Below are 21220 nucleotides of genomic sequence, written 5' to 3' on the forward strand. Positions count from 1 at the left end.
GAGGGTTCCCCTCCTCCCCCCATCATCACTGTGTTTCTGATGGTACCAGGCAGTCTCCTGTGGGCTCCTGCTCACTACTGCCTCCTGGTCTACTCCAGTTGACCTAAGAACACGATGACTTTCTTCAAAATAAACTTTATTCCTAATGCAGAGAAAATGTCCAGGAACACAGAAGGCTCTGGAAACACAAAAGGCCTGGCAGCCTCTTGGGGTCAGGAACTCTCAGAGGATGGTGGCAGCGGCAGGCAGCACTTCCTGACTCATAAAAATGTCCAAGTCCAGGCTGGGATCTTCCAAATCCAGCTTCAGAAACTTATCCACTAATGTCTGGCAGCTGCAGGGGAGAGAGAGTACCAAGACTGTTGGGAGAATGGGTCACGGAATCCCTGAGCAGAGCAAGAGGCTGTGGCACAGGACACCTGGGACCCCCAGGACACAGGGACTGCAGGGGGAAAGTGTGGGTCTTGAAGGGCAAGGTGCTGGCGGCCGAGTGCTGGGCAGAGAAGGCACACGGCCACATACTCACTTCTTTATTTGCGTCTCCCTTTGCAGCTCCTTGACAGGAGTGATCGGTCTCCCATTACGGATCAAGTCCAAGACCTAGGAACAACGAGCAAGGGGGAAGGTGCAGGGAATTGGGGAGAGGAGCAATCTTGTGGGCCCAAATGAGCAGGGGCACAGAGGGCGAGTCCTGAGCAGAGGTGCTGGGGTATTGAGCCTCACACCTCCTTGCCACGAGTAACAAGTCTCTCGGGAAGCCCAGCCTGGGCAGCAGTATGAGAGGCGTGGCTGGCACTGGCGACACCTTTGCAGACCTGATAGAAGAAGACAAGGTCGTTCCCATCCTCACAGGTCTCCATGGTCTTCAAAGAGAATGAAGAATACAGTGTATTACCAGTCACCCTGCTTCCTGTCCTACAGCCCTCCACCCATGCATGCCTGTGGGGAGTGAGAACATGGAAGGGACATGGTCCCCGTGCTCAGGGAGTCCCTGTTCCAGCAGAGCAGCCAATCCCCACCTCTGGAAACGCTTAGCCCAGGAGCCCCTGTGGGCTGCATTGGTTTCCTCACCAAGTATTGTACCAGGGGCCCTTGTGGCAGCAGCTGCAGCTGAACAAGGCTCAGGAAGTTGGTGGCTACAAAGACGTGGGGGCACTTGGGTCCAAGTGCCAGCCAGTGTCGGAGCACAGCGGCCAGAAGCGCAAGCCCGTCCACCTACAGAGTGCAGGGTGAGCACGAGGAGTCAGAGGCCCCCACATGTGGCCCTCCCTGTCTGCCGTTCTCTGCTCCTTGTCTGCCGACACAGCCCTGTTTTCCCAGGGCCCACCCTTACCCCCAGGTTTTGTCCCCTTCCATTTCCCCCTGCTCAGTTCTTCCCCTCACCGTGTTGGTGCCCTTTCCAAATTCATCAATGAGGACCAGCGACTGCTCAGTAGCATTGTTCACCGCTTTCGCCACCTGCTGGCCATGAGGTGGACAAAGGAGAGCTGTGTTAGCCCAGTTGGTCTGTGAAAACGAAGCTGCCTCTGTGTCCCCCTCACGGCACTGCAAAGTTCCTTAATGGTGAGACACAGGTCTAGTTCGCCCTCTCGTGGCCAACAGCACCTCAAAGGATGCAAGGTCTCAAGAAATGTTTATGTCTGATTCTTCCAGTCTGGCCTGGGTGTACCCTACCTCTGGTATAGAGGCACACACAAAAAAGACTGCTATTAATAGGGATCAGGTTTGTTCCTCAGGTTCCTCATTCCTCTGAGCCCACCTCCCTTTGCTCCCTTGGACCTGGTTGAGATCGATCATGAATGTGGAGAGGCCAAGGGAGATGGATTCACAGCTATGAATGCGGGTGAAGATGGCATCCACTGTCCCAATTTCAGCCTCTTCTGCTGGCACAAAGCTGCCCACCAAGGCCATGAATGTGATCAAGCCCACCTGCATGAGCGAGGAGATGGGAGGAGGGGAGAAGAGGTTAGCATTGTGGTGCAGCAGGGTAAGCTGCCACTTTGGGGGTGCCAGCTTGAGTCCTGCCTGCTCTGCTTCCCATCCAGCTTTCTCTAATACACCTGGGAAAGCAGCAGAAAAGGGCCCAAGTGTTTGAGCCCCTATACCCTCGTGGGATATGCAGTTGGAATTCCTGGTTCATGACTTCAGGTTGGCTGTTGCGAACATCTGGAGAGCAAACTAATCTTTCTAACTCTGCCTTTCAATTTAACTTTCAAATAAAAGTTAAAAGGAAGGGGCTCACACCGTGGCACAGCAGGTAAAATAACCATCTGCAACAGCATCTCTTATGGACACCAGTTCAAGTCCTAGCTGTTCCACCTCTTATCCAGCTCCCTGCCTGCTGATGGCCTAGAAAATCAGTGGAAGATGGCCCAAGTGCTAGGGCCCCTGCACCCATGTGGGAAATCTAGATGAAGCTCTGGGCTTCTGGTTTAAGCCTGACCCAGGCCTGGCTATTATACCCATTTGGAGGGTGAGCCAGCAGTTGGAAGACCTGCCTATATAATTCTGCCTTCCAAAAAAATGTTTTTCTTAAAGGAGTTATTTTATTGGAAAAGTAGTTACAGATAGAAAAGGACAGACATACAGAGAGAGAGAGAGAGAATTAGAGGGGGAGAAAGAGAAAGCTCTTCCATTCTCTGGTACAATTCTTAAATGGCTGCGATGGCCAGAGCTGAAGCTAGGAGTCAGGAGCTTCTTCTAGGTCTCCTGGGTGGGTGCAGGGGCCCAAGAACTTGGGTCATCCTCTACTGTTTTCCCAGGCCACAAATAGTGAGCTAGATTGAAAGTGGAGCCCCCGGACTTGAGCTATTTCCTACATGGGATGTCAGTCCCACAGCAACAGCCCCATAAATAAACCTTTAAAGAAAAAACATAAGAGAGGAGTCAGGGACTGGGACCTAGCAGTGTGGGCTGAGGGAAAGTGAGGCTGGACTAAGGGCATAAATAACACATCCAATCAAACCCAGTGAAACAGGAAAAGGAGAGCAGAATACACAGTTGCTGCCTTCCCCCATCCTGATCCTAGCCCCTATGTCCAGCTCAGACTCAGTAAACAGGACAGAGGAGTGGACTGAGGCACGACTTGGAGTAGTATGGAGGGGCGGGAAGGAATGCAGGCCTGGGAAGGTCTAGTACAGCATGCTCCTTGCCGGGCAGAGAATGCAGATGTGAGCTGAGCAGGCGCAGCACCTGGCTGGCTCGCTGTGGGGAAGATACCGGAAGCCCAGGCAGGCTGCAGGGCCTCTCCTCACCTGCTTGAGAAATATGCTCTTCCCTGAGGAGTTGGGACCCGTGATGACTTTGACCCTTTCTTTGTCCCCTCCACATTCTGCAGAGTTGGGCACGAAGGTGCGGGCACAGAGCTCCATCAGAGGATGCCTGCAGTGGGCAGAGAGGCATCTCACCAGGCCTGTGGGCCCAGCCAGAGCAGCCCAGGAAGGCGGTGTCCGAGTGGCCACATCTCCACCCCTCTATTCTTACCTGCCATTCTGGATCCGTATCCCATGGAGGCGGGGGGAGTAACGGGGCCTTGAATAGCCATAGTCTCGGGCAGCACTGGCAAGAGCCAGCAGGACGTCCAGGCGGGAAGCAAGGTCCAGCACCCGTGTTAAGACAGCAGCTCGTGCCAGCACCTGGCACTGCAGCTGGTACATCAGCAGGGTCTCCTGATCTGGAAGGGGAGAGATTGGGAGTCAGCTCTGGGGAAAGGAAAGGATTCTGGATAGAGGCTCGCAGGGAGCAGGGGACGTGTGGGCTGATGTCCAGGACCCCAGGGACATTCATGGCAAACATGGAATCCCAGGGGGAGACTCACCCCGGATCTCACAGTGCAGGTCCCCCAGCAATGTGTCCAGCTCCTTGGTTCGGGCACTACGATAATGCAGCTTCTCCTCCGAGAGGAACTGGGACGAAGGTTCAGAGTGAGCGCTCAGTATCCTCGTCCTCCTCTCACACCTTCCCTTTATTTATTTATTTATTTTTCTCTTCTTTTTTTTTAAGATTTTATTTATTTTTATTTTAAGTGCAGATTTTTCAGAGAGAAAGAGAGAGAGGTCTTTCATCTGCTGGTTCACTCCTCAGACAGAGGATTAATCTGTGTGCTACTGTACCCATGCCTCTTCTGTGGTTTTCTCTTTCTGTGCTCGCTGCGCCGACCCCGCTGCAGCCACCCCCGACTGCAGTGGCAGTCCACCACTGGGCAGAGCTTTACAACTCTAAGATAAATTAAGAAAGAGAACAGAGAGGAGGAACAGGAGGTGGGTTAGAAAGGTAAGAAAGGGGCCCAGTGCAGTAGCCTAGTGGCTAAAGTCCTCACCTTGCATGAGCTGGGATCACATGTGGGTGACAATTAGTATCCCAGCTGCTCCACTTCCCATCCAGCTCCCTGCTTGTGGCCTGGGAAAGCAGCAGAATGGCCCAAAGCCTTGGAACCCTGCACCCATGTGGGAGACCTGGAGGAAGCGCCTGGCTTTGGATTAGCTTCAGCTCTGGCTGTTTTGGCCACTTGGGGAGTGAACCAGCAGATGGAGGATATTTCTCTCTGTCTCTCCTTCTCTCTATAAAATCCGTCTTTATAATAAAAATTTTTAAATCTTCTAAAAAATAACGGTAGGAGACAAGGGGCCAGCGTGGCCAGCATGGTAATATAGCAAGTTAATCCTCTGCCTACTAGCACCAGCATCCCAAAAGGGAACACTTCGAGACGGTATTGCTCCACTTTCAATCCAGATCTCCGCTTATGGCCTGGGAAAGCAGAAGATAACGGTCCAAGCCATTGGGACTCTGCACCTCCACATGGGAGACCCAGAAAAAAACTCCTGGCTCCTGGCTTCAGATGGACTCAGTTCTGTTACAGCCACCTGGGGAGTGAATCAGTGGACAGAAGATCTTTCTCTCTGTCTCTCCTCTCCATAAGTCTGATCTGATTTTCCAATAAAAATAAATACATCTTATTTTTAATATATAAATATTACACACACACCAGAGCAGCAATCCCATGTGGGGCAGAGCTGACGAGTGGACGCCCTGCCTCGGCTGCTGGGTCGCCTCCCACCCCCTCAGAGCTGCAGGGTCTTACCATGAAGTCCAGACCATCAATCTCAAAGTCACTGGCCTCCACCATGAACGGCAGGCGGGGAATAGAAAGAAGAAAGCCGATCTGGGGAGAGCAAAGAGGAGATGAAGCAGAGGGCTGACTTCTGGGTAATCTTTCTCCCTGGACAAAGTCCAGAGGCCCCTCGGGGGGTTCTCCCCAGGTGCTCTTGTTCCTTGGACTCCCCCACAAGGTGTGTCCTTCATAAGGAGACACCACCCCCACCCTCACCAGAGGTATGTAGATGACACTGCAGGAGGGGATATGTGAGTCCAGGTTCTCCAGCTCCTTCCGTGCCACCTCCGTCAGGAAACTGGGAAGTCCCATCAACCTTCGCTTTTCTAGATGGTGGAAAACAGGTGGCTTTCACAAGTCAGGCCCCTGCCCTGGCTGCTGCGCCGACCCTGCTGCGGCCACCCCCGACTGCAGTGGCAGTCCACCACTGGGCAGCCTGCGTTCTGAGAACCCATGGCCCATCCTCACACCCAGCACTCACTCTCATCAATTTCAGGATCTATGTTGGGGAGGACTGTGAAGCGATTTTCAGCAAGACTGCCCTCAAAGTCCACCTGAGGAGGGAAGTCCAGTTTCTCGTTACCCAACACCATCTCTGTGCTGCCCCTCAGCTCCCCAAGGGCCCCACAGTCCACCGTGACCCTAGCTCTCTGACCCTTCCTTGATGCTCTCCACCATCCCATTCTAGTCATCCCGCTGACCCCAGCCTCTCCCATGTGCCCCATCTCCCCACCCCACATCCAGGTGCTCTCCACCGCATCACTCTCCCCTGCCTCCATGGGTGCTCTGCCCCTTTCCTTCACTCACCACTTTCCCAATGAGGCTGGCAATATAGAGCAGGTCATCTGTAAACTCTTGGGCAATTTCCCGGAAGAGCTGGATGGACTGGGGCAGGGAGCGGCAGGCATCCCTCAGGCCCAGGGCGCTGTACACAGTCTGCAACCGAAATGCACTAAGGAAGGCGGCCCACATCAAGGCTGGGCGGAAGCAAAGGGACAGGCATGGACTGAGAACAAAGACCAAGAGACATACAAACAACAAGAGAAAAATCTCAAAAGCAAATAGAAATAGGAAATGGCATCTCTAAGACTCTGTCCTAGGAGCTGTGGTAAACTGTGAAACTACAAAGACAACAAAGACATACTCCATGTCCCAGACGAGCTCAGGGCTGGTAAGGGCCGAAGCAGAAGCAGATTCAGAAACAAGGTAGGAAGAAGCTGGTGTTGTCTTAGGTGCTAACTCAAGTGCCAGCTTCTGCACTCGCCATCCAGGTCCCTGGCAGTGGCCTGAAAAGGCAGCAGAAGATGGGCCGAGTGCTTGGGCCCTGCTGCCCATGCAGGAGACCCCAGTGCAATTCCAGGCTGCTGGCGTTAGCTTGGGCCAGCCTGGGCACCTACGGCTATGTTGGGGATGAATTGTCAATGGAAGATCTTAATCTCTATGGTTCTTTTATTCTCTCAATCTCTTTCTAACTCTCTCTCTGCCTTTCAAGTAAATAAGTAAATCTTTTTCCCCTTTGTTTTATTTTTAATTCTGTGATACAATAAATAAATCTTTTTTAAAAAATGGATGGGAGAAGTTTTGAGAGAGGTTTATACAAACTCCTGACACAGGGTTTTGTACAGAGAAAGAGAAAGGCAGGGGAAAAGTATACGGGAAGGCACAACAGCACGGGAGCAGGAGGGAGCAGGACAGGAAGGGTGGGAGTTACTGAGCGCTTACCCTCCTAGGAGAGGGCAGGGACCTGAAGGGGCTGATGTAACCAGGGTTTAGACTGCGCAGACAGAGCCTTCGCCCCAGAAACTCACAGACTGTCACTCTGTGGTAGGGGAAATATACAGTACATAAATCAAAGAGCTTCTGATACAGCCAGAATGGAAACAAATACACAAGCAAGACAAGGGCAACTCAGAAAGCCAACTGGCCAAGCAGCAGAACTGACCACATCTACAACTCGGGTGAAGGGAAAAGGACACGAGTTGGGTGCTGAATAAGGTGACTTAACAGAAAGGAAGGCATTCCTGGAGAGGGTGAGAGCTGGAGCAAAGAACAGAGGTAGGAACAGAAGCTATCACGTGCTGGCTGCTTACGCCATGCCAGATCCACTGTGGCCTTTCACATCATGTGAGGTAAGTACTAGCCTGAATCCCATTTTCCAGATGTGTACTCTGAAGCCCAAAGAGGTGACAGGATCCACCAAGTTTCACAGTGAGTAACTGGAAGAAGTGAGATTTATACTCAGGTGTCTGGTTTTTCCTGCTCTGTTGCACCGAGCAGGAACACAGCAGCTAGTGCAGCCAGAGGCCTTCAGTGCCCAGCCTGCCGGGGCTGCAGCAGAGAATAAACGTTAAGCAGCAGAGGGAAGGGGCAGGTGTTGGAGCAGCAGTTGAAAGCGCCACTCAGGATGCTTGGTGTCATGTCAGAGTGCCCAGGTCTGAGTCCCAGCTCTGCTTCCAATTCCAGCTTTGTGCTGACATACACCCCAGTGTGGGGAGTCGATAATAATGGCGCAAGTACTTGGGTCCCTGACACCCATGTGGATGCTGGCCCCCAACTGCAGCCTGGCCCAGCCTCTGCCATGGGTACCTGGGAAATAAATTAGACCAACCGTCTGCCTCTCTCTCATCTCTCAAACCTATGTGTGTATATATTTTATTGTTTTAAAATATTTATTTATTTGAAAGGCAAAGAGAGGGTAGGAGAACTGGGATGGGGAATAGAGACAGAGAAAGAGATCTTTCTAGTTCAAAAGACCACAATGCTCAGAGTGGGCCAGGCTGAGGCCAGGAACCAAGAACCCCATCCAGTCCCCGATGTGGGTGACAGGGACCTAACACTTGGACCATCTTCTACTGCTTTCCCAAGCACATTACCAGGGGGCTGGATGAGAAGCAGAGCAGCTGGGACTTGAAGTGGCACTCTGATATGGGATGCCAGCACAAGTAGTAGATTAACCTGCCATGACACAAGCCCCTCAATTTTTTAAACAATTTTTTAAATATTTTATTATTATTATTTTTACTTTTATTTGAAAGGCAGACTTACAGAGAGAAGAGAGAAGGAGAAGAGATCTTCCATCTACTGGTTCACTCCCCAAATGGTCACAATGACTAGAACTTGGCCAGTCCAAAGCCAGAAGCCAGGACCCAGGAGCTTTTTCCAGGTCTCCTACATGATGCAGGGGCCCAAGCGCGTGGGTCATCCTCTGCTGCTTTCCAGGCCATTAACAGGGAAAGTGATAATAATGGGACCTGCCAGGACTCAAACTTGAACCGATATGGGATGTCAACGCCTTAGGCAGAGGATTAACAGGCTATGCCATGGACCTGACCACCAGTTAATTTTTTTTTAAGATTTTTTTTTTTTATTGGAAAGGACGCTCAGATTTACGGAGAGGAGAACCAGACAGAAAGATCTTCTATCCACTGGTTCACTCCCTAAATGGCCACAAGTGCCGCAACTAAGCTAATCCAAGACAGAAACCAGGAGTTTCCTCCAGATCTCCTACATGGATACAGGACCTTGAAGACTTCAGCCATCCTCCACGGCTTTCTCAGGACATAAGCAGGGAGCTAGATGGGAAGTGGAGCAGCCAGGATATGAACCAGGATCCTCGCCCATATGGGAACCTGGTGCTTGTGAGGTGAAAATTTAACCACTGTACCATCACACCAGGCCCCAGTTAAAGTTATTTTTTAAAAAAAACAGTGGAGGAGGCCAGGCCATGCCGTGGCCTAGCAGCTGAAGTCCTCACCTTGAATGTGCCAGGATCCCATAGGGTGCCAGTTCTAATCCCAACAGCTCCACTTCCCGTCCAGCTCCCTGCTTGTGGCCTGGGAAAGCAGTCGAGGATGGCCCAAAGCCTTGGGACCCTGCACCTGTATGGGAGACCTGGAGGAGGTTCCTGGCTCCTGGCTCCAGAACAGCACAACACTGGCTGTTGTGCTCACTTGGGGAGTGATTCATCGGATGGAAGATCTTTCTATCTCTCCTCCTCTCTGTATATCTGACTTTGTAATAAGAATAAATAAATCTTAAAAAAAAAAAAAAAACTGCAGGATCCAGCAGTGTAGCCTCGTGGCTAAAGTCCTCACCTTGAACACCCCAGGGATCCCATATGGGCACCAGGTCTAATCCCAGTGGCTCCACTTCCCATCCAGCTCCCTGCTTGTGGCCTGGGAAAGCAGTCGAGGACGGCCCAAAGCCTTGGGACCCTGCACCCACATGGGAGACCCGGAAGAGTCTCCTGGCTTCAGATCGGCACAGCTCTAGCTGTTGGGGCCGCTTGCGAAGAGAATCATTGGATGGAAGATCTTCCTCTCTTTCTCTCTTTCTATATCTGCCTTTCCAATAAAAATTAACTTAAAAAAAAAAGAAAGAAAAACCAGCAGTGGAAAGGGTCCAGCAACAATGGCTCAATAGCTAAATCTTCACCTTGCAAGCACCAGGATCCCACATGGGTATCAGTTCGTGTTCCAGCTGCTCCACTTCTCTTCCAGCTCCTTGCTAATGGCTGGGAAATCAGAGGAGAATGGCCCAAAGCCTTGGGACCCTTCACCCATGTGGGAGACCTGGAACAAGCTCCTCGTTCCTGACTTTGGATAAGTTCCACTCTTGACCATTGTAGTCATCTGGGGGAGTGAACCAGTGGATGGAAAATCTTTCTGTCTCTCCTTCTCTCCATAAATCTGACCTTTCTTTCCAATAAATAAATCTTAAAAAAAAAAAGAAGAAGTTATAGGACTTCTATGAGACACTGATTACATGACTGGTGCAAGAACAAATACAATATAAGCCTGGACCAAAACAAGTTAGGAAGTGCTAAAATTAAAAAAAAAAAAAGGTAACTATGTCCAAAAGGTGTATCAAAAGCCAACTTGAGAGACAGACATTTGATTCAGCAGTAGAAATGGTGTTTGAGATCCCCACATTCTACATCAGAATATTTGGATTTGCATCTTGACTCTGCCTGCAATTCCAGCTTCTTGCTAAAGTGCATCCTGGGAAGTAGCAGGTGCAAGCCAAGTATCTGAGTCTCAGACTGAGTCCTTGGAGTCAGATTGTGTTCCTGGCCTCTAGAACTAGCTCTGGCTGTCAAAGGCATTTGAGGAGTAAACTCAAGGATGGAAGATTCCTATCTTCCTTTCCAATAAATAAAAACAGATTAATTTTTTAAAAGCCGATCTAAGGTGGTAGACATTTTGCATAGTAGTTAAGATGCTAGATGCTGCTTGGGGAACTGGCACCATGGCATAGTAGGTTAGGCCTCCACCTGCAGCACTGGCATCTCACGGACACTGGTTAATGTCCTGGCTACTCCATTTCCCATCCAGCTCCCTAACTGCAGCCTAAGAAAGCAGAGAACAGCTTAAGTCATTGGACCCCCTACATTGTATGTAAGACCCCGAGGAGCCTCCTGTCTCAAGGCTTTGGATCAGCTCAGCTGTGGGCATCGCAGCCAACTGAGGAGTAAACCAGCAGATAGAAGACCTCTCTTTCTCCTCTCTATAAAACCTCCCTTTCAAATTAAAATAAATAAATCTTTTCTTTACTTAAAAATTTTTTTTTATTTGAAAGACAGATTTTAGAGAGGAAAAAAAGATTTTTTTTTTCCCATTTATTGGTTCGCTCCCCAAATGAATGCAATGGGCAAAACCAAGTCAATCTAAAGCCAGGAGCATTCTTGAGGTCCGCCACGTGGGTGCAGGGTCCCAAGGATTTGGGCCAACCTCCACTGCTTTCTGAAGCCACAGGCAGCTGAATTGGAAGTGGAGCCACTGGGACACGAACTGGTGCCCAAATGGGATGCTGGTTCCACAGGACAGAGGATTAGCTTGTTGCACCACTGCACTAGCCCCCCAAATAAATAAATCTTTAAAAAAAATACACATAAATACTTGTGACAACATGGGTAGTGAACCAGTGTATATGTCCATCTCAGTCTCTGTCTTGCAAGTAAACAAGTAAAAACTTCAGAAACATGATTCAAGGTATTAAAGCTATATGGGGGGGGGTGCTCATGGGGTTTGGTTTATATCATTCTCTCCAAATATTTCTGACATTTTCACTAAGACAGAAATCTAAAAAAAAAAAAAAAAAAAAAAGTGGTAGGAAAGAGTCAGACAGGGGTCTGGAACAGGGGCCGAAGGGCTGAACTTGGACTCCTAGGATCCAAGAAGGGAGTTCTTACCTTGTAGAGAACCTGCCAGTCATTGACCTTGGTGTGAGACAACTTCATGCGTTTCAGAATCAGCTGCAGTTAGACAAGGGGACCACCACTGTTTTCCCTTTTCCCCTAGAAAAACCCCGTACCTAGGGTTGGCCTCAACCTCCTTCCCTCTCTCCCATCCTCCTGCTGGGCTCACAGGCACATTCTTGATGTGACTCAGCAGTCGGTGCAGCATCTGAGCCATGTCCAGGTTTTGAGGCAGCAGAAAAAATTGGATGACATCCAGTCGGGAGTTCAATTCCCCCAGGTCCTGAGTTGGACGTGTGAACCATAGCCTAGAGGGTAAAGCTAAGATGGAGAGAACTAGCATAACACCTGGTCTCATCATTGATTTGGTCTTAATTTGCCACAATATGTGTTTGTTGGTCCCTGGGGTTGTGGTAATATGTGCCCGTCACTTGCTCTAGGAAAGTGCCGGCAAGTACAGTGTCTTATCCATGCAGGCAGATTTATAGGTATCTATTGAAGATCACTGGATGTGACCACAACCGTGTCTGTATACAATGGTTTTGATAAGACCATGCGTCATTCCATATGGACATGCAACAGACTGTCAATATTTCAGAGGGAGGTATTAGGGTGTCAACACTGCTACTCGCTCTGTGCTAAATAGGCAAGGGTGAATAACTAGCAGTTTGCCTATCTGTAGTTAGCAGAGAAGATGTTCTTGGGAAATAACACAAACATTTTTGTTTTCACCTTCTTCCTTTGAAAACATATAGCTTTGTCATGTGGAATAATTCATAATAACATTCAACATAATATTCATAATAATGGTCATGCTTAGACCCTCAGAGCATGCCCCACATCAAGGACCTGGGATGGGTGGGAGACTGGGTGGGGCTTTATCCCTTTATCCCCTCCCCCTTTGTATCAGACACAGGAAAAAAACAATGTGGAAATAATAGTTTTACCCACTTTCCTGTAGCCCTTGAACCTTTGTGCCATAATTAACTATGTAAAGATTGTCAAAAATAAAGAAAAAAATGGAAAAAAATGACGGTAATGCTTGCAGAGAAAGAAGTATTAGGAAGGGACATCTAAAGAACAACAAAAACAATGTCTTATTCTACAACTGCCTAAGGGAATTTACAGAGGTTTATATTATTATCATTTTGTGTGTTAAGCAAATTAGAAAATAGGCACTGAAGTCTCATCTGTAATTGTCCAATTCTTGGAGTCCCTTCCTCGCTATTAAGAAAGTGAGACTCTAGAAAGACTTGAGTCTGCAGATATATTAAAATGAGCCACCAAGCATGCCATTTTATGAGTCAATGTGTGGAGACTCTGGAGCCTGAGGCTGTATATCTCACATTGTAGTCTCTGGCCAGTTACCCTGGGCTACAACACCTCAGGTTAGAATGTAGTAGAGGACCCAGCTGGATACAGGGTGGGTTGTGGAAGTCTCTGTTCCGCTATCTACCACAGAAACCTCCAAACACAGCAGCAGGTTCACATCTGTAACCACCCACATCCACTTGGGAGAGCTGTAAGCCTTTCTATGCAGACGTGCTTGTAAAACACCAGAGCATCTCTGACTCATGCTCTGCCACTGCCAGAAAAGACCTCAGTCAATTCAAACTCCCTAATTTTACAGCCGAAGAAATGAGGCCCTTAAAAGATAAGCAACTTGTCCAAAGTTATACTGCAACTGAGAAGTACAGCTGAGTCTCAGACTCAAACATGAGTAATTAAATTGCTCCATCAATTACCCAGAGATGACCTGATGATCCAAAATTAACCCTCAGAAGATACCTATAGATTGCAGGGCAGGTGAGGTGGGGAAAGGATTGTCCATCTGTAGAATCACAAAACTTTCCATCCTGAGATTTCAGTGGTGATGTCACTGGCTCACTTGCATCTGTGTACTGTGCTCATTCACCTGAGTGCTTCAATGTACAGGGCCATGTGCCTGGCACAAGGATAACAGCAATGGTCGTGGGCAGAGTTCAAACTCTGAAGACAGATTCGCTGACTGTGGATTCTTACATGGTGTGGCAGTGCAACTAGAGAAACATAAACAGGCACCATGGCAGCCGAAGGGAGGTGCCTGTCAATCTCCTTCACCAGAAAGATGACACTTGGTTTACACTCTGAATAAGACATGTGAGGTTCTGACAGGTAGAGAATGGAAAAGACTTCTCAGAGGGAACAGTATAAGCACAGACACCATGTTTTCTTAATGGCCACGCAGCCCTAAATGACTTAGATACAGAATGGAAAGTGAGACTGAAAAGGATAACCAGGGTGAATGGGGAACTCTTCAACATCACACTGCTAAAAATGCTAATCTTTCTTTAAAATTTATTTTTATTGTAAAGGCAGATCAGATTTATGGAGAGGAGAGATACAAAGAAACATCCTCCATCCACTGGTTACTCCCCAGATGGCTGCAACAGCCACAGCTGAGTCAATCAGAAGCCAGGAGCCAAAACTTCTTCTCCCATGCGGGTACAGGATTCTAAGGACTTGGGTCACCCTCTACTGCTTTCTCAGGCCACAAGAAGGGAGCTAGACGGGAAGTGGAGCAGCCAGGACATGAACAGGCACCCATCTGGGATCCCGAAGCTTGCAAGGTGAGGATTTACCCAACTGAACCATCATGTCAAGCCCTAAAAACACTCTTTATCCTGTAGATGGGGGCAAACCCCCTATCATTTTGTGTCTATCTAAGGTTTGCAAAAAGTGGAGTGACATGCTCTGATCTCCGTTTAGGAGTTACAGGCAAAAAAAAAAAAGTTACAGGTTATTTTCGAATGAAGCAAAGATGGAGAGAAGAAGAGATCAGAGGCAGAGAGGCCAATTTAGAAGTAAATGCGATATTCCAGGTTAGAAATGATGAAAGCTGCAGGGCCAGTGTTGTAGTGCAGTAAGCCTCCTGTGACATAGGCACTCCACATAAGCAGCAATTCAAGCCCCAGCTGCTCTACTTCTGATCCAGCTCCCTATTAATATGCCTGGAAAAATAGTAGAAGATGGCCCAAGTGCCTGGGTTTTTTGCACCCGTGGGAGACCTGGTTTCAACCTGGGCCAGCCCAAGCCATTGTGGTCATTTAAGGAGTGAAATCAGCAGGTGAAAGTTTTCTCTCTCTCTCTGTATGTGTGTGTGTGTGTGTTCCTTTCTAATTCTGCCTCTCAAATAAATAAACAAATCCTTTAAAAAAATAAGAGGGTCCGGCACAACGGCTCAATGTTTAAATCCTTACTTTGCAAGAACCTTGGGACCTTGTACCTGCATGGGAGACCCATAGGAGGCTCCTGGTTCCTGTTTTTGGATCAGCTCAGCTCCAGCCATTGAGGCCATACAGGGAGTGAACCAGCAGACAGAAGATCTTTCTGTCGCTCCTTCTCTCTATAAATCTGATCTTAACAATAAATAAATCTAAAAATAAATTAAAAGGATAGAGTTAGAACAGTGAAAAGAGAGAGATGGGCATGAAGGAGAAGCATCAGTGCAGGGTTCACAGCTCGGGAAGCTGTTCTACAAGCAGCACCATTAACAGAAAAGGGGCTGCAGGACGAGAAGCACACTGAGGAGCAACAGTTTGGCAGTTCTCAGTCTGAGCCGCCTGGGGATACTGCAGGCATCAGTTACGTACAATCAGCATTCCACATAGTGGAGTTTGGCGCCTGAGAGACATTTGAGAGTCATCAGAAATATTAAAGAAATTGTCAGTAATATCATAATCACGTGTTAGCATTAGTAGTTTATGATTGTGTTTCTGCTTCTTGCATGTGTACAAGCCTGTATATCCTGGATGGGCAGTGGTGTATCTGTGCTGACAATATAAAATGAGAATAATGGCCTCCATATGGGGTAGCTAAAAGGATGAAATCCATTTAGCCAGTGCTTGGTAAAGGGAAGTTGTTTTACTGCCACCAGGTGGAGTGGTGTGTGAGTCAGCACACTGCTGTTAATGGGCCGTGGGCTGAGGTGTGTACGCACACTTGTGCATTAGCATGGAGCCCTGTGTGACACCCACTCACCTGAGCAGCTTCTCTCCCCACTTACAGCGGCATCTATTGAGGATTCCTGTGGCGGGCAAGGACAGGGAACGGAATGCATGTGTCTAAGCTGAGACAGCCAGGTCAGCGGTGTGACCTGACCAGGGCATGGGGGCGGGGAGGGCAGATGAAGGACACAGAGGCCGTCAGAGCTGTCTCCTGCCCACAGATCAGAGCCAGGATTATTGTACATGCAGGTGGGGGAAGGGATGAACACTTCAGAAACAGTCAGCCAGAAAAATGGGCAAAGCAGACCTAGGAAAGACTCACAAAGAGCCCAACACTTGTATATAAAAGTTAGGCACCACCCACTGAGATATGTATAGGGAGCATGTGGTCACTTGGTGAATGCCCCTAATACACCCTGAAGTCAGACTACACAAATCACAGAAAGTTACACAGTTAAACAATTCTCTGACACATATGGCCTCCCAAAGTCCCTCATAAGGTGCCCAAGTAGCAGAAACGTTCATATAAGCAGAATTGGAACATTAACAGCTGATACACAGTAACATAATACAGCTGTAAGGCATGGGGAGATGAACAAGACCCAGCTGGGTCAGAGGGGAAAGGGCATCGGGCAGTGCACGTGAAGCAAGAACACAGGGGCTGGGACCAATGCTTTGGGACCAATGCTTTTCTGGCAGGCTGGTGCTGTGTGAGGCAAGGGTCGGGGCACACCTACCGAAGAGGCTGAGCCCCTCCTTCAGGCCACTAGCCACTTTGTACACCGAGGGATGAGACTCACTTTTGAAAATCTGCAGAACGCTGTCAGGGAGAGAGGAATCTGGGGCAACTTGAGTGTTAGGAAGGAATGGGGACTGGGAACTAAGAAAACGGGATGGGGATTAGAGATACCCACTTAAGAACAAGCCCTGTGGTAAGACAGAGTGAGTCCTTCACTATTCTATGCCTCAGTTTTCCCTTTGGAACAGGTGGGAGAACCATTTCTCTGCCAAGGCCCACTTGGATGTTTATAACATCATCAACAGGCCATACAAAATTACCAACTTAAAAATTTGCCTGCTCTAGACTTACTGAATTTCAAGTCTTGCCTGCAATTGCCTGCCTGGGGCCAGACCAAATGATTTTGCATATCTTTATGGCCTTGGGGGCTGGACATTCCCCATCCCTGCCCAAAAAAGGTGACCTCTGTGCTTTTCTTCCTCTCATCAAGTCATCTTGTCCTTCCCTTTCCCTCAGGGAGGAAAATAGCTTTAATAGCCCAGGATTAGGAAAACGTGAACCTGATTAGGATTACTAGGGCATTAAATTTAATCCTTTTCCCTCCCCAGAGATGGCAGTCTGACTCCACCTTCTCACCTGTAAGTGTCTTGATCTATGCTGACCAGATGGGCCCTGGGGAGAGAAAGCAAGCAGACAGGAGGGTGGCTGGGGTACATGAGATCTGAGTTCATTCCAAAGCCCGCCCTGTGCCTCTCCTCCCTGAACCTGTTTCAGTGCTATTTCCACAGCCTCGCGTTCACTGAGGTTTTCCTGTGTGTCCCAAAGTACCTCACCCTCTGGGTCACCGCTACACGCCATCTGCTCCATCTTACTCTCCAGGCCTCCCACCTTACTTTGGCTGAAGTTAAGGTGAATCACCTACAACACAAATTTCTTAAAGGCCAAGATAGGGACACTGACGTTATGGTCTTCCAGTTCAACTCCGATCCTTCGCCGGCTCAGGAACTTGAGGAGCCCTCCAAGTGCCCGAACCTGGGAAGAGGATGGGTTTGGAGCTGGGATAAATTCCAATGTCTTAGAGACCAGATAGCACTACAGAAAACTACTATTTTCCAGGACTGGGCCTGTACCATCCAGAACTTGACCCCATGAATGAGATACTATGCCTTTCTTCAACACATTGCATCCCAGCCCATATCCCTAGGACCTAGCTCACCACGAGGAGGCAGTCGAAGGGGATAATGGAGGAGAGGAAGAGGATTTTCTCAGTGGCAGTCATGGAGTCAGGGATGAAGGAGTAGCTTCCCGAAAGGAGGCGCTGTTTGCTTATCTCCACACCTATTTGGGCGAGTCAAAGAAAAGGAAAGGTCTATTAGTCAATATCTTTTTACCTCATTTTAACAAGTAAGAGACTGGGCCCAGCACGATAGTCTGGTGGCAAAATTCTTGCCTTGCATGTGCCAGGATCCCATATGAGCACCAGTTCATGTCCTGGCTGCCCCACTTCCCATCCAGCTCCCTGCCTGTGGCCTGGGAAAGCAGTAGAAGCCACTGTGGAAAGCAGCAGAGGCCAAAGGTTGAAACTAAACTGAGCAGAAGCCAGGAGCCAGGAACTTCTATCAGGACTCCCAGGTGGGTGCAGGGTTCTAAGGCTTTGGGCCATCCTCAACTTGGACTTCCCAGGCCAAGCAGGGAGCTGGATGGGTAATAGAGCAGCCAGGATACAAACAGGCACCCATATGGGATTCTGGCACATACAAAGCAAGGATTTTAGCTACTAGGCTATCACACCAAATCCTAACACTGATATTCTAACATCTAATTAGGATACAGCATTATTTCCTGTCTTTTTTTTTTTTTTTTTTAGATTTATCTGTTTGTATTGGAAAGGCAGACATACAGAGAAGGAGATACAGAGAAAAAGATCCTCTGTCCACTGATTCACTCTCCAAGTGGCTGCAAGGGGCGGAGCTAAACTGATCCAAAGGCAGGAGTTAGGAACCTCCTCCAAATCTCCCTCACAGGAGGGCTTTGGGCCATGATCCACTGCTTTCCCAGGTCAAACATGGAGCAAGATGAGAAATGGAATAGTCAAGACACAAACTGGGGCCCACATGGGATCCCCATGCTTCCAAGGTAAAGATTTAGCTATTCAGCCATCACACCAGGCCCGTCTCCCTTTTTTCAAAGCAATAGATGGATTTGCATTCAAAGGAAAAATTCCAACAGTCAATACTGTTCCAGGGGTGGGTGTCTGGGCAGCAGTTAAGACACCGCTTACAAAGCCACATTCCCTTTCTGCATGCCCAGGTTTGCTTCTCAGCTCCACTTCCAATTTCAGCTTCTTAACACACCTTGGGAGAAGATAGCAGAGAAGGACTCAAATACTTGAGTCTCTTACTCATATGAGATCCTAATATCCAGGTTATCGTTTCTGGGTGTGGCCCAACCAGGGTTGTTGCAGACATCTGGAGAGTAAATCAGTGCACGGAGGATCGCTCTCCCTCTAACTCTGCCTTTCACATAAAAACGAAAATTGAAAAAGATAAGATCATCCTTAAAAAAAAAAAAAAAAAACTTCCAAAACTTCCACTCCCTCTCCTCAGGGGAACTCTTCAGTCCTAGACATGCCTAAGCAGAGGCTTCACATGAAGTGGCAGATTATCAAAGGGTCGGGAGCAGCAGAGATCTTGGGGAGACTAATGACGGGACACAGAAAAACAGTGTCATTGATGAAATGCACTGAGGGGAGATCTCATAAGGGGGTGGAGTCAGGAGAAGGGGCCGGACGGTGAGACAGAACATGGGTTAAAAAAAAAAAGAAGCAGATACCAAAATCCACACTTGGCAAATATATGATTTCAGGTCGCGTGGGCTCTCTGTGCTCCTGGGAGGCTGTGGGAAAGGAAAAGCAGCACCATCACTGTGCACGCTTCTGCCTCCGCCCCGGCCGCCCTCTCCCCCCGCCGCCCTCTCCCCTGCCGCCCTCTCCCCTGGCCCTCTCCCCCAGTTCCAGCCCCTAGGAGTGTTCCACACCTCAGTCTCTCCTTGTCTACCCTCTCCCTCACCGGGTACTTACCAAGCTTCCCCAGAAACTGAGTCATCGCTTCATCCTGTTTGGCACTTGTAACAACAGACCTTGGATTGATTTCATTCAGAACTTGGAAGAAGAGAGAAGAAAGTTCAAGGATCTTTATCTTTTAACCAAGAAAGAATCTATAGCTTCCCCCTTGTACTCATCTGTCACTCTGAGAAACGCATTGCCTCCTCTTAAGAGTAAGGAGTGTTCCACGCATGAGAAGGTGCAGTAGGAGCCAGTTTCAGAAAAGCAGTAACACTGGCATGGGACCGGGGGAAGGGATCCTGGGGCTGTCAATAGGCATGACCTCCTAGTAGATATCACTGATGTGCCCAAGACTATATTCCTGCAGCACCTGATACACTGTAACATCTAATAAACCTGCATGGAATAACAAGTTAATCCTTAAAAAAACACAGCCTCTGGGAGTCAACTATCACATACATTCAGTCAGAGGGGTGGCACTGTGGCATAGGTAAGCCTGCAGGGCCAGTGTCCTAAAAATAAATCCTTACTAAAAATAAATTCATGGGCCTGTGCTGTGACATTGCAGGTTAGGCCAGTTGGAGTCCCAGTTGCTCTACTTCCCATCCAGCTCCCTGCTAGTGTGCCTGAAAGCTACAGAGGATGGCTCAAGACCTTGGACCACTGCATCCACGTGGGAGACCAAGAAGCAGCTCTGGCCTCCTGTTTTGATGTGCCCAGCCCAAATGAATGCAGTTGTTTGGGGTATGAATCAATAAATGGAAAACCTCCTTCTCTTCTGTGACTCTTAAGGATTTTTTTTTTTTATTGGAAAATCAGATATACAAAGAGGAGGAGAGAGGAAGATCTTCTGTCCACTGGTTCACTCCCCAAACAGCCACAACAGCCAGAGCTACACCGATCCAAAGCCAGGAGTCAGGAGTTTCTTCTGGGTCTCCCACGTGGGTTCAGGGACCCAAGGCTTTGGACCATCCTCGACTGCCTTCCCTGGCCACAAGCAGGGAGCTGGATGGGAAGCAGGGCCCATATGGGATCCCAGTGCATGCAAGGCAAGGACTTTAACCACTAGGCTACCACACAGGGCCCTCTGTAACACATTCAAATAAATAATAGATCAGTCTAGTACAGGCACATGAGGAAAACCTACTCCAAAAATCAAAAACAAACAAAAAAATCAACCAACAAACAAAAAAAATGAGTAAAACACACTCCAAAGGAATTCTGGAGAAATAGGAAAATGATTCTGCTCCACCTCTCTGGAGAAGCGTGAGGCTTTCATGGTCGGGCGCATCCGGCATGAAGTAGATAGTGGAGTCGCTGGTGTCGTAGTAAGCAATGCCCAGGTAGCCCGCATTCCACAGCACACACAGATGGATCTGTGCCATGAGAAGGAGATCACTCTGAACCACTCAGAGGTGAAGGGTATTACCATGCCTTACTTAACCTTATTACTAAATCTCTGGGTCAACAAATACTGGGGAGGCCCAAGGAGGATGGTGCCACACCCAGCTGCTTCCAATGCCCTTTCAACACCGACTTTCCCATCAACACCCTGCGTCCTGCTTCCCACAGAGACCTCAGCCAGTTCCTCCTCTTCATCTTCCTCCTCCTCATCCACCTCCTGGGGGCCGGGGCCTGGGCCTGGCACGAGGACTGCAGGGCAGGAGAAGCTAGCCAAAGACGCCCTCAGACCTGGTGGTTGAGGCGTCCTGCCTGGGGTCGTTGCTGTGGAGGCCATGGGCTTGCAGGCTGTGGGGATGAAGAGAGTAAAGGCAGTCACAGGCCTATTTCTCCCACCATAGCTGGAGTAGAGTGGGGCCCAGAAACGCAGGCCCGCTAGAACCTTCTGAGAGAGTGCAGGGCTGCAGGGCCGTGGAGAGGCACCGTGATAGACATGGGCATTTTTGAGGAAGCACCTGTTCAGACATTTCTCCTAAAATGTTGAGATCTCTGCCCTGCGCTGGTTCACTCCCAAATGCCCACACCAGACAGCATGAGGAAAGCAAACTTAGGAACTAAGACTTCTTCCAGGTGTCCAAAGGAGGTGGCACTGACACCACTCCATACTTGAGCCATCAAATGCTGCCTTTCTAGGCACATCAGCAAGAAACTGGACTGAGGGGCC

At 48.9% G+C, this 21220-nt stretch overlaps 1 protein-coding gene across 1 annotated transcript; it reads right to left on the reverse strand.

Moving 5' to 3' along the window:
- Positions 1–222: 222 nt before the first annotated feature.
- Positions 223–20922, reverse strand: MSH5 (mutS homolog 5). Its single transcript, XM_040988598.1, has 24 exons — positions 20672–20922; positions 20348–20471; positions 19111–19191; positions 18864–18926; positions 17248–17369; positions 16954–17063; positions 16668–16703; positions 16030–16112; positions 15327–15372; positions 11476–11614; positions 11301–11363; positions 5918–6046; positions 5592–5664; positions 5327–5436; positions 5081–5161; positions 3818–3905; positions 3484–3673; positions 3255–3381; positions 1780–1929; positions 1384–1458; positions 1072–1215; positions 726–863; positions 527–600; positions 223–334 (listed from the first exon to the last, which is right to left on the reverse strand). Exons 1-24 carry the CDS (start codon positions 20831–20833, stop codon positions 223–225), a joined length of 2520 nt encoding a protein of 839 aa, XP_040844532.1. The 5' UTR covers positions 20834–20922.
- Positions 20923–21220: the final 298 nt, after the last annotated feature.

The sequence above is a fragment of the Ochotona curzoniae genome, unplaced genomic scaffold (genome assembly GCF_017591425.1).
Source record: "Ochotona curzoniae isolate NIBS_2020 unplaced genomic scaffold, NIBS_Ocur_1.0 contig_4951, whole genome shotgun sequence".
NCBI lineage: Eukaryota > Metazoa > Chordata > Mammalia > Lagomorpha > Ochotonidae > Ochotona > Ochotona curzoniae.

What these genes read in the sequence shown, in the direction of transcription:
- MSH5 (XM_040988598.1), bottom strand. Translation starts at nt 20,833, where the DNA reads ATGGCCTCCACAGCAACGACCCCAGGCAGGACGCCTCAACCACCAGGT. An exon ending in CCAGCCTCATTGGGAAAGTG is followed by an intron (nt 5,665 to 5,917) that starts GTGAGTGAAGGA and finishes TTCCCTCCTCAG; the next exon opens with GTGGACTTTGAGGGCAGTCT. An exon ending in GGCCCCTGGTACAATACTTG is followed by an intron (nt 864 to 1,071) that starts GTGAGGAAACCA and finishes TTCTCTTTGAAG; the next exon opens with ACCATGGAGACCTGTGAGGA.